Source organism: Petromyzon marinus, chromosome 7 (assembly GCF_048934315.1).
Source record: "Petromyzon marinus isolate PM22_M1 ecotype Great Lakes invasive population chromosome 7, UKy_Petmar_22M1.pri1.0, whole genome shotgun sequence".
Lineage (NCBI taxonomy): Eukaryota > Metazoa > Chordata > Hyperoartia > Petromyzontiformes > Petromyzontidae > Petromyzon > Petromyzon marinus.
In genome coordinates, this window is record NC_133673.1 from 8,172,750 (window position 1) to 8,189,066 (window position 16,317).

General features: G+C 44.5%; 1 protein-coding gene across 2 annotated transcripts in view; it reads left to right on the forward strand.

Annotated features, from left to right (window-relative positions):
• Positions 1-419: 419 nt before the first annotated feature.
• Positions 420-16,317, forward strand: part of LOC116939908 (beta-parvin-like) — a 28,683-nt gene continuing 12,785 nt past the window's right edge. Inside the window, exons 1-4 of one of the 2 annotated variants that reach the window (XM_032948938.2) lie at positions 420-593; positions 12,238-12,327; positions 14,910-14,980; positions 15,833-15,935. In XM_032948938.2, the coding sequence (XP_032804829.2) occupies positions 461-593; positions 12,238-12,327; positions 14,910-14,980; positions 15,833-15,935 (397 nt within the window). In that variant the 5' untranslated portion in view covers positions 420-460. Of the gene's footprint in view, positions 594-9,162; positions 9,326-12,237; positions 12,328-14,909; positions 14,981-15,832; positions 15,936-16,317 lie in introns of those variants that run through there. The other variant, XM_032948939.2, reaches the window with a different exon arrangement.

The window sequence follows — 16,317 nt, forward strand, 5'->3', positions numbered from 1 at the left end:
CTAAAGAAGGCTGTCTCTGGTGTAAGCCAATCAGTTTCAAAGACAATGCATGTATTATCATAGCTTGTTTTTTGTTTGAATGTTCACCACAAGTACCGCGTGTGGTTAATGCAGACTTGATTCCTTGCCAAAGTGTGTGTTTTTTTATATTTGGTGTTTGAACATCTTGACACCTGTTTTATTGGCAGAAAGGGTAAAACATATTATTATTCTGGTCTTATGGTTATCCCTTGGCCTGATCACCCCCAACCCTACCCCCTGGCAAATGACCCACGGCAAAGCGGGGAGCGAGAATGACGACCACACCCCCTCCTCCACCCCCCACCCCCTCCACCCACCACCACCCCCTACACCCCCTACCCCCTCTACCCCCTACACCCCCTACCCCCTCTACCCACCACCACCTCCCACCACCCACCACCCCCACCCCCAGTCTGTGTGACGCCACAAACCCGCGGCCATGGCGGCGTCTCCGCTGCGTTCCCCAGCGCCGCAGACTCCCCGCTCCAGGAGGGACGACTCCTTCTCGTCCTCGTCCTCCCTCCTGGGGAAACTCGGGGGCACCCTCGCCCGCAAGAAGAAGTCGAAAGAAGGTGAGGAGGCAGGCAGGGACGCAGCAGGGCCCTCGGGCTGTTATCGGTGTTACCGTGTGCGTGTGTCTGTGTGTAACGTGTGTCTGTGTGTGTAACGTGTGTCTGTGTGTGTGTCTGTGTGTGTAACGTGTGTCTGTGTGTGTAACGTGTGTCTGTGTGTGTCTGTGTGTGTAACGTGTGTCTGTGTGTGTGTAACGTGTGTCTGTGTGTGTGTGACGTGTATCTGTGTGTGTGTGTGACGTGCATCTGTGTGTGTGTCTGTGTGTGTAACGTGCATCTATGTGTGTGTGTAACGTGTGTCTGTGTGTGTCTGTGTGTGTAACGTGTGTCTGTGTGTGTCTGTGTGTGTAACGTGTGTCTGTGTGTGTAACGTGTCTGTGTGTGTAACGTGTGTCTGTGTGTGTAACGTGTATCTGTGTGTGTAACGTGTGTCTGTGTGTGTAACGTGCGTCTGTGTGTGTGTAACGTGCATCTGTGTGTGTATGTAACGTGCATCTGTGTGTGTGTCTGTGTGTGTAACGTGCATCTATGTGTGTGTAACGCGCATCTGTCTGTGTGTGTAACGTGCATCTGTGTGTGTAACGTGCATCTGTGTGTAACGTGCATCTGTGTGTAACGTGCATCTGTGTGTAACGTGCATCTGTGTGTAACGTGCATCTGTGTGTAACGTGCATCTGTGTGTGTGTCTGTGTGTGTAACGTGCATCTGTGTGTGTAACGTGCATCTGTGTGTGTAACGTGCATCTGTGTGTGTAACGTGCATCTGTGTGTAACGTGCATCTTTGTGTGTGTGTGTCTGTGTGTGTAACGTGCATCTACGTATGTGTGTGTGTCTTTAGTGGTGCTGGCCACCCACCCCCTCGTGTGCCGTGCCGGCCTTCATAGGGTGCTCGCTAACAGCACTTGCCCCTACAGTCTGTTACAGACTACGCGGGGGATCTTTGTCTGTGTGCCATTGTTGCAATTGAAACTGGGAAGAGCAGCGGAAGAAGCCGGACGTGGTTGTCTCAACTTTTGCGCGATTCATTCATTGTACGGGATTCATTCATTGAATGGCCTGGGTGTGTTTTAACATTTAGTGTAAGACTACCGGATGTGTTTGTGTGCTCGTTTGTCGTGTTCTTTCACTGGACTTAAAGACAAATACGGCAACAATACAAGTGTCGTCGTGGGGTTTGGTTCCACGAAAGCACAACGGCGTCATCATGTAGAGGAATTCTAGATGCGCACATTGTACCAGTGTTGAAATAATTGTATATCTGCTGCTGAATGAAGACCTCCACCTTGGTGTCGATCACGAGAGCTGTGAGTGGAGCGGTGGCGCAGCGGTTAGCGCGCCGCGCTACGAACCCGCTCACGGCCAACAACCGGTGGGCGATTATCTGAATCGGTCATGGGCCTCCCCTAGGTCGGCTCAGCCTCAAACGAGTACCTGGCGCGGTGTGTAGGGAGACAAAGGCGGTCGGGCGTGGTGCTAACCACTCCCACCCCCTCGTGTGCCGTGCCGGCCTTCATAGGTGCCCGCTAACAACACTTGTCCCAGCAGTCTGTTACAGGCTATACAGGGGGGGGGGGTCTTTTGTCTTTGTTGAGTGTTGTTTGACTGTACAGTGCTTTTACCACCCTTCCCCACCTGGGGCAAGGAGTGGCCAGAGCTTATTCAGATAAACACTTGCCACTGATGGCAGCCGTGGCCAGGAATCCAATTCGTGTGACTGGGTTCAGAGGGCAGTGCGCCAACCACTGCACCACCGCTCTTCAATGTTGATGTTTCTATTTTATATACAATATAGTGTTGTATGATATTTGTGATAATTACCTGGACGGCAATGCAGGAACAATACAAATACTCGCGTGATTAGGATCCTGATATAAAATAATACAATTACAGACTCCCACAATGTCTTATATTGTTGATAAATCCGTCAGTGCAATGCATAACATGCACACTGTCGCTTTTGGTGCAGAGATGTGGTTATGAATGTGTTTAAATTCGTTTTATTAGTTTGTTCAACTTCAAGACAACACAGGGGCAACACATGATCTTAGTCTTGTTTGATTTTGTTTCGTAAAGAAACGGAATTACAGTATGTAATGTCTACGATTTACTGATCCTTAGATTAAGCATGTCATTTTATCCAGTGTATCGATTACTGTGGAGCAGCATAAAGCACGTAATTGCTTTAATTGCAGGTACAGTATGTTAATTCAAAGTGATATACAGTCAAGCGTTTAAATTCATGACACAGTACAGGAAAAAAAACTTCGTGCCAATAGGTTCCATAAACATTGCCTCTAGGAATTATCGATCCACAGATTGAGCATGTCATTAATAAAATAGAGTGCCTTTAAGTAAGTTATAAAGATTTTCATGAGATAAGTATTCCAACTATAATTTGAGAGTTTTTTTTGTTTTCATTGTAAACAGTGATTGGTGTATCTGAATCTTAAGTTTAAGACCAAATTGTTGTTCAGCTATACTGTTATGGTTATTTTCGGCTGATTTTAGTGCCCTTTTATGCTGTACTGGACTTTAAAAAATACGCTTTGCGTCTCTTTAAGTTCATCATCATCATCAATAGCAGCTGAGATCTATACTGCTGGATGAAAGCCTCAAGTCCTCTTAAGTGTGTTCACTCCTTTGGCTGCCATTCCATCACCAGTCTCAACCACCGGCCTTCATCACTTCCAGCGACGTCTCCTGCCCAAGCGAACTAACCTTTCTTAAAAGTCAATGACTCTAACTTGCGTATGATCTTATTTGTCCCTCTTCCGTATCTGAGTTTAATTACAGTACAAAAGCATCCACCCCTCAAAACTGCTTGGCGTACTTTTCAGCGTTTGTTTCTTTCCTTTGTCACTGACCACGTTTAGGTACAATCCACAGACCAAATGTAAGCCGTCTTTACGTCACAAGGCAAGGGATTTTGAAGAATTAACTACATACATTATTAATTGAACTGCTCTTTATCAAATCCACACACGGATGAAGACCTCCCCCTGCCTTTCAGTCATGGGGTTGTTTGACCAAACTTCACTATGCTAGGTGGTGAAGGGAATTTTGACATCTATAAAGTTGCATAAAGCACCTTACCTGGATTTTCCCCGTCACACAGGACAGTAGTTAGTGTTTAAAATTATAAACTAAATTCCACGTAAGTTGTTAAAACCACCACCTGCCGAGAGGCAAGGCCAAGTACGTACGGGGCCACAATAGCATAGAGAGGGTGCCATCTTTGTGAAGGGCCATTTGCTTGGAAAGAAACGTAGTTTCAGCTGTAAACTAAATTGGATGGGGTGAAATACATTTAAAATACTTGAGACAGCAGGTGTTGCGAATGAACTGCGCGTTTGGAGTGTGCTGTCCTTCAAAGTTAGTGCTTAATGCCAGTGAGTTCTGACCTCGTGAGACAATGTCAGTTAAAGGGCTATGCTTGCTTACGCCACTAAAACGTGCTTGTATACATTTGCTGCCGTGTTTACAAATGCTAAATATGCTGTTCGAGGTGTAATCGTTAGCACACTGGACTTTTAATCCAGAGGACATGGGTTCAATTTGATCTCTAATCGATTCACCTCTGTCCACCCAGCAGCACACTTCACATTGGCAAAATACAACGACCCTCTAAGAGAACCCCTCTAGAGCTCTCTCTAGTGGAGGGAGGTCCTTCTATCAGCAGTGGCGTTAACAAATTGCTGGGCAGCATTGATATACAGGGCCCTCTCGGTACTCAGTGGGGTCCCGTGTACATGGGGTGAGGCAACGTGGAACCCAAGAGACTGATTTGGAGAAAGGCATAGAGACACAAAGGGACACTGAGAGAGATACTGTACACACAGGGAAAGACATGAAGAGACACAAAGAGAGACATGGATGGAGACAGACACGACCGTATAACAACCGGTGATTATGCACGTGCTGTATAAATGCATGTATGGCATGGCATACGCGCTTGACACTGAGATGGTAATACAATAAGAACTGATGTAGCATGAGATGCGTGTGCATACATCACGTATACATTTTCCATTACTTTACCAAGCTAGGTTGAGGCCATCTGCTCTGCTGAAGCGGCATTCACCATGGCAGCTCTCAAGAGGGATTGACACCCGAAGCATCATGCGCTTCACCAGTGGCTCGCAAAGTTTTTTGCACCACGGACCACTCATCCGATGCAAATATTTCCACGGACCACCTAGCCCCCCATCTCTAAATGCCAGTAATACAAAGTGATTCATTTTATCAAAACATAAAAACATTGTTTTTAAATGTAGTGATAAGATGATTTTTTTTTGGGCGGGGGAGGGGGGGACATTTAGATCGTAGGGTTAGGGTAGTTTAATCAGGGTAGTTTACTTAACTTAATTTTTTGGTAATTAAATATCACAAGTAAAATATTAATTAACTATCGAAACAGAAGGTATAAACGTCATTATCGTCTGGATCAACCTGCATTTGCATCACAGCCCCGCGGACCACCTGAAGGTCCTTCACAACCCACCGGTGGTCCAGGCACCACACTCTGAGAACCACTGCGATACCACAATGGCAAACTGCGTATATGCCGTACCCTGCTGTCTAAGCAGATTTCCGTTGGCATGTCAAGTTTAATCCCACATCCAAGGCCCCACCATGGTACATTAGATAATGGATTTTCCACGTCAACTCTGATTTGATTAATTAGGGAAAGGCATATATCCTGCAGACCATGAAAAATTAGCATCAATAGAAATATACAATATTTAGAATTGACTTACCAACCTTGAATAAAATACCCAATTAATACTGTATGGAACAAGTAAAAGTAAACTGACATTAGGAATGCATGCTACAATATGTAAATAAAGTTTATTATAAAAATAATAGGCTGTCCATAAATTAAGTTAAGTACAGTACTGTACTAAGGATTTTATACTCAATCGGCTGACTAACAAAACACCTGAATGTATGAAATAACAGTATTTAATGATTATTTCGTTTTGTCATTCAACTGCTGGATGAAGGCTTCCTATGTATGTTGAACTTGTGTAGGTTGAACTTCTTTCAAACCGTACATAGCCAACCGTGCTAATCGGAGGTGATGTCATGTCAGTCATGGGGGTTGTTTGGCCATACTTCATCATTCTGGTCAGTGAGAGTTCGTGAATGGCGAGGCCGAGGCCGAGGCCAAAGACCGGTTCTGATTCTGCTCCCCACCAATGTTAGCTGTAGCTGGCAATCGAACTCTGGTTGCCGGGCTGATAGCGCGGTGTGCTGACCACAACAGCACCGCGCCCCCGCATGCATAATGGCCAGAGAAATATGAACATTGCTCTTTACTCTCTATACTAGGAGTGTAAAGACGTATCCCTCCAGTGTTTTCATTAATTTCCGTGATGCTGGTTTGCAATCTGATTCAAGAATCAATTATATTTTAACATTGCGTAGAATGGCAGCTCCCCTAATGGCTTCAGGGGTCACGTGAACCCATTGCCTATAACGAACCGTATAGAAAATCAAAGCCATGGATTCATACATTATTAAGTCATGTGTGGTGAGCTATAGGATTTCTATTCAATGCACTGAATGCATGTGATACCCGCACTGTATAGTGTAGATTGATGTTAATCTGAGTGCAAGTGGATTAGCCCATTTTGTGGTCAAACCGTTCAGACAGTGCAATAAGCCCTCTTTATGATCAAGCTGCAACGAACGGTGCAGTAGCGATGGTGGTGGTGGGAGTATGCATGCATCTGGCTCCAGAGTAACGATCGCCAAGCTCCGCCTGACAGTGATCGAATTCTTTATTAGGAGCGTCGCCAGCTGTCATCACACGAAACACATTTCAAAAGTAACCATCATGTCACCCAAGATGAAAATATTGTGGCTTTGAGGAGCGGATACGTGTCTTCCCCCACCCCCCTACCCCCTTACGATTGTCTGAGTAATCGGTACATCACAGTCAAGGTTAGCTGGAAACGGGGAGCGGACGTAGTTTTTGGAGCACCCCTTGGGGACAGTCGGAAGTTCAAACTTTGCGTTTTGCGGTTTTCGTCTCTGGCCGCTTGTTGAGGACGCGTCTGGCCTTGCCAATTCTGGCAGCCGCATTGCGGGAGCCGCCCAGACGAGCCCCCAGCTCCTTGGTGTGTCGCCTCCCCCGCTTCGTCAAGGTTACTCCATGCGAACTAGCCGCCTCCTGCCAGCTTCCTTGTAATGGGGCTTTAAAAATACGTTGTTTTTTTTATTTAAACAGTGGAATGAAAATACACGTGAAAAACTGCTGTGAAGGTGAATTTTGTTGTTTTTTTTTCTCCTGGCTTTATACTATGTTCGAAAAAAAGTCTTGCTGGGCTGGTGGGAGGCACACGTGCAAAGGACGTGCAGGTTGCTCATCATTTACCAAAACTAATGCCCAGTGGGCTACTGCTGAGCATTGTCAACCTGCACCAAGCTTTTAATGGAAACGCATGGGTGACTTAGTTTTATAAAAATATTTATAAATCTTTGTTCTTTATCTGCCCCCTCATAATGTTTAATTGATAGACCGTCCTTGAATACTGTAGCTGGTTACAATGAGCAGATTGTCAGTATATTTTTCATTTGCTTAATCAGCAAGTTATACGTGGTGGGGTCAAATGTGGGCACTCCTACCTTTCCAAGATGCCTGGCCAACAGCGTGGACAGAGTGGGCTAAAACATTACGTTTTTTTAAAATTTAGTCTTCATTAATGTGCAGCAGACCTCAGCAAAAGGGCTTTAGAGCATCATAGTAAAATGTATACAAAACAAACCCCGCACATCTGCAGTTTACCAACATATCCTCAGACATAAGTAGCATTTTCGTTTATTTGGCAATGGGAGAATATCGGTGTTCATGCGCAGTTCTTCAGACAGAGCCGCTCAAAATCTTGAGGGCCAACGACTGAAAAAGGCTGAGCTCTGAAACGTTCTTGTTCTCTCGGAGGAGGAGCTCTTCAGAACTCTCCCTCTCGTGGTGTGAGGAACAAAGTGTAGAGCTGCATCTTCACAGTTCATTTTTTTTTAATTAGTTGTTACATTGTAGGCGGGGTTAATTAATTATTTATGTTTTTTTTCCCCCCAACGTATTTCTTTTCTGTTTCAGCTTGCAGTATTTCAATCACGATGTCTGTGTGCCTTCAATAGTAGTAATGTGGTAGTGTGCTGTATAATATGAACTTAAACACTTTGCTACGATAACGTCTGGCAAGTCATTGTCACTTATAGTTGTCACAGCTACTGTCGTGTGTGACGTTTATTATTCAATATCGGTGTTTCCCAGATAGAATGTTTCTGTTTGTGGTTATTCTCCCCTTAATGCCAATGACTACCCACAAGTGAGGGAGGTTAAAGCGTAGCTTATATCCACGCATTTTAGAAGTTGCATGCAAGATGACATTTTTAAAACATCCACTCGGAAAACAGGGAGGGCATCTTCAAAGCTAAGCTCTCGGAGGCTCTCGCCGTTCCTGTTTCTGCTCTGAAGCTACTTTTGCAGAGTTCATTCTCTAGAATGTAAACTCTAAACCCCGCGATGCTCATTTTTTTGAGCACTCGCCGTCGGTAAGTGTGGTCAGCTGCCGCCATGTGTTTGATCTGACACGAGGGTGGAAAGAAACTTTTGAGTGGACGGTGAAATGTGTCTCACTTGTGTTTCCTCTGCACGCAGAGCAATCATCCCATTTACTTCTTGGAGAGTGGTCCGCAGGAAACGGGATCCCTAAATCATTCCCAGATTTCCTACAATTCTGCTGAACTGGTAAAGTAAATTCAGAATCGTGACCCACATGTTAAACCCGGGTGTTTTCTTTCCCCCTCCCCCCCATCCAGAAAGTTCCATTTGCCAATGAAAAGTTCAACAAAAACCCACAAAGTCTTCAAGATTATCAGGGGAATGCCCACAACAAGAGAAATAATTAAAATACTCCCCGGTGTTTTATCACTCTTGTGTTTTATGTCCGTGGCACATTTTCAGGTTGTACCATGTGTTGGGGTGTTCGTGCTGGGATCTTCTTCAGGAATTGCTGAATAAAGTTTCCCACCGTGTGGACCTAAGTTGAATTCCTGGCCCAGGCTAAGCTAACATCACTGGCAGGTGATATCTGAACTGGTCCTCGGTACTGCCACCCTTTACCAGCCCACACCAACCAGCATGGTGGGGTTTTGAAAGCTACCCGAATGTGGAGTGAAATGTTGGACAATCTCGCCAAACAATATGCGGGAACAACCCTAAAACGAATTAGGGAGCTGTGCAGCACGACAGCAGAAACCTACGCAAATAGTATAACTCATCTGTCTATTGTCTGTCGTGTTCTAAGTGCAGTATATCGGCTTTTGTTTCCATGGCAGCTCTACCAACATTATTTCTTGTTTAAATACGTCTGCTCCCTTCGATAGCTGTGGATTATATGCGTGAGTGCGATCCACGGTGCAAACCGCAAAGTGCATATCATTCCTGGCCGCATCACTTGCAGACACCCCGGTATCTGGAGGGGCAGGCGTGGCCCTTGCTGCTCGTTTTCCCAGCCGTTTTATCCCACAGTGGGCACACGAGCCTGGGCGTATACTTCCTGGCAGCTCACACTCACAGGGTCCCCTCACTATAAAGAACCATTCGCTTAATTTCCCAGCTCCTAGCCTAGTTGCTGCCTTGCGTCGTGTAGTCGCTAGCACGGTGGTGCCCTGGGTGTCCAAGATGACCAGTTTGTTTGGAGGAGTGAAGTCCAAGGGTGCAGGTAAGCTTTTGCTTGCAGAGGCCTTCATCCGGCACGCGATACATCAAGGCTGCTGATGATGATGGAAGATCGGCTTCGCCACTTGCTGTTAAATGGAATGAGGACTGCTGTTAAGGGATATAGTAGAATGCTGCATTTTGATAGTTAACATAAAAATAATATAACGTGTTCAAACTGGGTGACTAAGCTTCATAGTTGTCTGAGCCCAAGCAATAGATATGTGGTGTTAAAAAACGGTTCCTGTGGAGAGGAATCTACAAAAGTCAACAAGCAATGCTTGGTTGTATGTATGTTGAACTTCTTTCGCCACTGTACATAGCCAGCCGTGCTAACCAGAGGTGCGGGAGATCTACTGGTTGTAATCTACTGTCTTCGATTTGTACTGTAATTAAACAATGACACATTCATAGTGTGTCCTCAACATAATTAAGTGTTAGCTATACATCATTCACATTTCTCATTTTCACTCATTTAATAGATTTAACCTGCGCTTACACAGCACGTGGGGAGCGGTGCTGCAGTTGTTCATGCATTGTGTTCTAAGCCTGTCTAGCTACGTTTAATTCCTAGCCATGGCTAACATCAGTGGCCAGTGCCGGGACAGTGGTGATGCACGCCTGTAGTGCAGCAAGGGTTGGTGGATCGCACACAGATGTTATGAAATTTCCCTTCCTCGCAGGTGTCTAGTAGATGCCATACCCACGCTCGCCAAGAGAAGGCAGTACAGGACGTGGACTAATCACCATCTGCTTAGCTCTTTCGGTAAAGTCACGTTGAAGGGAAACAATAAAATAATAAAATATATATTAAACAATAAAAATTCTCACGACGTTTCGACCATAACACAAACGGTCGTCATCAGGTGTGTCGGTTAGCATTTATTTATTTTTTTACGATTTATTTATTTATAAAAAACCGTCAGCGCCACGCGCAGCGATTTGGCAGTTTATTTAGAAGGACTCGTCCATTTATATTCTGAAAAGAGGAGGGGGGAGACGAAAAATTAATGTATGCTGTCTGAAAGCCACTGTAAGCGTGAACAATCAATTAAGAACCGGAAATGGTTAATCAAATCTTTCCAATGATTGCTAAGCCAGAATCCATCTTCTCGGTTGAAATTGTCTCTGTGCTTGTATATGTGGATAGCCTCATGAACCAATCTCTCATGGTAGCCAGATGGCTTACAAAGAACCTCTGTCTTGGAAAAGTCAATGTCTTGTGAGCCTACTGAATTATAACAATGATCTGCCATGGCCGAGGTGTTGGTCCTACCGTGTTTTAGGTCTGCTTTGTGTTCACGAATGCGGTCCGAGACATGGCGTGTGGTTTCTCCAATGTAACTACTACCACAGAGGCAACTTAGTTTGTAGACACCAGGGTACTGTATGTCCGGAATCACATCTTTTACAGACGGAACCAGATCACGGATTTTATGTAATGTGATCTGGTTCCGTCTGTAAAAGATGTGATTCCGGACATACAGTACCCTGGTGTCTACAAACTAAGTTGCCTCTGTGGTAGCAGTTACATTGGAGAAACCAAACGACATGTCTCGGACCACATTCGTGAACACAAAGCAGAGCTTAAACACGGTAGGACCAACACCTCGGCCGTGGCAGATCATTGTTATAATTCAGTAGGCTCACATGACATTGACTTTTCCAAGACAGAGGTTCTTTGTAAGCCATCTGGCTACCATGAGAGATTGGTTCATGAGGCTATCCACATATACAAGCACAGAGACAATTTCAACCGAGAAGATGGATTCTGGCTTAGCAATCATTAGAAAGATTTGATTAACCATTTCAGGTCTTAATTGATTGTTCACGCTTACAGTGGCTTTCAGACAGCATACATTAATTTTTCGTCTCCCCCCTCCTCTTTTCAGAACATAGATGGACTAGTCCTTATAAATAAACTGCCAAATCGCTGCGCGTGGCGCTGACGTTTTTTTAAAAAATAAGTAAATACAACGTTTAAAAATAAATAAATTAATGCAAACCGACACACCTGATGACGACCGTTTGTGTTATGGTCGAAACGTCGTGAGAATTTTTATTTTATATATATTTTGTTATTTTATTGTTTCCCTTCAATGTGACTTTACCGAAAGAACTAAGAATATGAATTACTGCAGTCACGAAAGCTTTCAATCAAACTTTAATCACCATCTGTTTTCATTTGTATAGGGATAGAGTGTTGTCTCCTCGTGTGCGTGGGTTTTCGCTGGGTGCTCTGGTTTCCTCCCCACTCGTATATTAATAAACACAACTCAGCATTAATTGGGTGAAAACGTCTCATTAATGAAAACTCAATGCAGGACCCTCCTGAAAAAAAGTTTTATGACTCGGTGTGGCTTCCATGGATGAAGAAATTAATTATATTATATATGAGATAATTATTATTATACAATTCATTATTATAAAATCTTCACTGGTCCTGGGCACAACCCCTTCACCAATTGACAATGACCAGCATGGTGCAGTATGCTTCAAACAAAATAACCCATGACTGAAATGGCATGGGGGGCGGGGAGGAGGTCTTTATTCAGCATTATTTAAATTATTATTCCAGTCGTTATTTAATATAAGCTATGTTATCGTAATTGATATCGAATAAGAAGTTTCTAGTCACCTGCTTTGTGGTGGGTGAATGGTTCGTGTTCACCATCCGGCGCTCGCCAGCATGGTAAAGTAATGATCAAATGACCGCTACAACCCAAATGGCATGGGGAGGCCCTCATCCAGCAGTGCATCAATGAAAGCTGCACATGTACATGTATGGGTTGGTAGACTAAACGCACCGTTTAGCTATGGTAAACCTGCGGCGTGTACTCCGTACTTTGACGTCGCTTTCTATTTGTGCCCACTGCTCCGTCTCTCTCTCTCTCTCTCTCCTTGCCCCGCGAGCAGTGAACGAGCTGCAGGAGGAAGGAAAGAATGCCATCAACTCGCCCCTCTCCACCACGTTGCCCGACATCCGCCCGGAGGACACCTTCCTTGGTGCGTAAGTGAATCGTCTGATGTCGAGCCGGCCCAGCTAAATGCCTGCCAGCCCAGTGGCAGGAGCTATGCAGGGTTTAGGCGGCGCAACTGCACCGGACCCCACGAGCAGGTTTGGGCCCAGGCACTGGGCCGCCAAGAGGGTGGGAGGGGTGGGGGGAATTGTACAGGCGCCCCATGTCAGTGTGGAAGAGTAGGCAAAATAGCCTCTGGAGGGGTCCCTCTAGAGCTCTGTCTCGTGAAGAGCCTCCAGCAGTGTCGTAAATAAGGAATTGCAGGGCTGCCTCTTTACTGTTTTAACGTTTATGAGGGCCCATGCCAACCACACTAGGCAACTTGTGCGGGGTCATACCTCCAGCCATCTCCTGGGGCACAGAAACGTATGTGTGTTGTCCCCTTTATATAATTGTTGGTTTTTTTTCCGGGTAATCCGGTTTCCTCCCACGCACGAAAATGTTCAAAACATTGCTGAAAAATCTCCAACAGGATCCTTCTGACAAAAGGTTTGTGCAGACTCGGGCTTTTAATTGTTATATGAGCAGATGTCTATCGTGATTCATAACTTGTCTCTTTTTTTGTTAGATCGTGTTGATATGATTATACATTTTTATATAATTTTACACCACCCGAAAGGGCCACTGATCACGTGGGCAAAAATGACAATTTATTTAATTTATTAGCAAAATTGGAATGTTCAAAACGAAGCAAACTGATCCTGTTTTGTGGTGTTGTCATTGGAAAAAAAACGTCCTTTTAGATCTCTTGCAAAGCAGTGCAACTAGTCATGTTATAAAACGACCCACGGAAGCAGATATCACCATGCTACCTCTGAGATCCCTTCAATTTGCCACTTGTACTTCGAGTCGAGGCCAGCACTTTCCCACACGGTTTGCATATGAAAGTAATGTTCATCACATTCGAGGATTTTTTTATCATCAGAGCTGGAACTTACAAAAAAATTAAATGCGGAACAAGGTTTAATGGCATTGCTTTTTTGGTCATTGTGATGAGACCATCAAGTCACTGCACTTGAAAACCTGGTGTCAGTCAAGCAAATCTTCGATTTGAACTGAGAATCTCACCAGTTCTGGCCGATTGGTCTGACCTCTGAACCACCTGACCTCATCAAGAATGTATAGTTGATCTCTTGATACTTTGAAGACTTTTCTAAAGTATCAAGAGGAACTGCAAATCAAAGTACACATTTAACCAAAAATGAAAGTATTTTAACCATAAATGTATTTGCTTTTATGTTTGATATACTAAAACTGTCCTGTTTAATATTAAGTACCGGTGGATTTAGAAACATTACTAGACCATATTCTGTGTAATTGATGACCTATTTTGTCTCTGACCAGTATTTCATTCACACCCACCTGATTTCTTTGGCTCGTGTGGGAGAGAGAAATACCCTCAGCCTTGATCTGGGAACTATCTGTGTGTGAATGGCCTTCTCTTGAGTTATCCCTCCATACGTTCTGGATGGCAGAGTCCTCACAACCGGCAGCACCCGTGCTCACCAAAGAGGGCTATGGAACATTCCATTTGCTGGAGTGGTTTATTTAACGAGTCAAAGTCCTCTCTGGGGTGCAAAGCTTACAACGCAAGCTATGCAGCCTGAGTGCAAATGACTGCCGACTGCTATTGCTGCTGTACACGAGAGGAGTAAACATTAACCCCCTACGCCTCCCCTCCCCCTGGGGCGTTATGATGAATTGCTGAGAATTATGATAGCGATTCAATTACATAATTTATTCTTAACATTGCGGTACATGGCAACACCTGTGGTGGCTGTAAGGGTCGGATAAACCCATAAAAGCATGCAATATAAATGAATATGAATAAAAACCATGGCTTATTTATGCGATTCAATGCACATATCGGGACCTTAGTAATTATATTCATCGATTGATGGTTACAATGCCCCTATGTAAAACTATAAACTAAACTCATTTTATTTGACCAGGTTAGGCCCACTGAGCTACATAGCTCTTTTTCAGAAGCAACCTGGCCACAAATGATAGCTCAAGAAAGTGACTTATCATGTGGAAATCTATAGCAGCCAAATACTCAACGCATGTTCTTAATGTGGAGGGAAAAACCGGAGGACCCGAAGAAAAACCCACACGAACATGGGGAGAACATGCACACTCCAAATATGCAGATGTCAGGGTCGGGATCAAACCCATGGCCTCCTGTATACCAGGCGAGGTAGTTAACATCTCACTGCTGTTGCGCCCTATGTATGTATGTTGAACTTTTTTCCGCGCCGTACGTTGCCAATCGCGCTAATCGGAGGTGCAGGGGAAGGACAACAAACTAAACACAAAAAGCAGTTCTAAAGAAATTAGTTGTAAACCTAAATTTGTTTCAAGTACACAGCTCCGGTGGCTCCCTAATATCGGAAGGAAGAGTGAATACTGTATATTGATTTTTAACCGCAGTGAGTGCGGATTAGCCCGCATTGGGGATAAGCCATTCGCACGCACGTTGATTTCCGCGCTCAAGATCTGATGCGCACGTGGCCGTGCACGCGTGGCCCCGGGTCATGCTGTTGAAGCGCCGCTGTCTTTCTCGCTCAGAGGAGAACGAGGAGCGCACCATGATCGACGCGCAGTCCAAGAGGGACCCGAAACTGCAGGAGCTGATTAAGGTCTGTAGAAGCATCAGTTTGTGTACTGTGTTGTAATGACGATAATTTTATATGGAACTCACTGCCTTGCGTTTCATTTATGGCAACTATCATTATACGGGTACATTATTTTTGTTTACATTTTTAACTGCTTTTTTGTGCAGTAATGCATTGGTTAGTGCACTGCATTATGAACCTAGTCACCCCAGTTTAATTCCTGGCCATGGCTGACAACATTGGTGAGGGATATTTTAACCCATCCTGGGCATCCACTTCACCAACCTGCACTGACCAGTTTTGTGAAGTATGGTTAAACAACCCCCATGATGGATGTGACATGGAAAAGCCTCACCCAGCGGCGCATTGACAAGGGATAAAATTATGTGTTCGCACACACACATGCACTCACACATCAAATGACTCAATCGTGCGTGGAACGCTAGACTCTCACCGTGAACATTCTTTGGGTTTAATGCAATTGCCAGTGGCTTAGAGTTAATGGCAGCTTTAGAATTCTCATGGTTCAGTGTTACTGCCCAAGGTTCACTGAGTCAGACGAAGGCACCTTTATGATACTTAGAATAAACTTCATAACAAGTGGTAAGTTGTACACGTTGTGTAAAGAAAAATACAAGCATAGTATAGCACTGCTGCCATTTAACAAAATTAAATAAACATTCTAAACAGTATATTAATTAAAAATGTTGTATTTGGTTATTGACGGTCTAAAGCACAAACAGGCCTTTGTACATAAAATTCCTAACATAGGGCCGGCACTATTAATGCCTGCAAGCTAACGCCATGGTGGCCACGTGTCTAGATTGTATGAAATATGAATGCGAGTGACATTACGTGTTTGCCCGTGTGTCTCAGGTGTTGATAGACTGGATCAATGACGTGCTTGCAGAAGACAGGATAATCGTCAAGAGCCTCGAGGATGATCTTTTTGATGGGCAGGTTCTTCAGAAGCTCCTGGGTAAGTTGTCGTTACTACTGCGTGGGGTTTCACGTCTTTGGGTCGTGCCGCGTGTTGTTCGTTTGGCATTTCACATGAAAGACCCAAGTTGCAGAAGATCCCTGTTTGATTTTCCACGAATCTCATGGTCCACCCTAAACCGCTTTCACTCCACAAATCATGCCAAATGTGGATACATGATGCACAATTTTAAAATGAAAAACTCTCCAGTAGTTTGCGACTGGTGGTCATCCAGAACAGAGACTGTACAACGTATGACAACGCAATGCCCGATCCACAATTATGAAGGCGACAGGGCGATCCACTCCACTGCTCCTGACAGTTATCTGGCTTGACCAGCTGAATGTGAAATTGCCGTTGTTCCTCTGCATCTACATCAGCC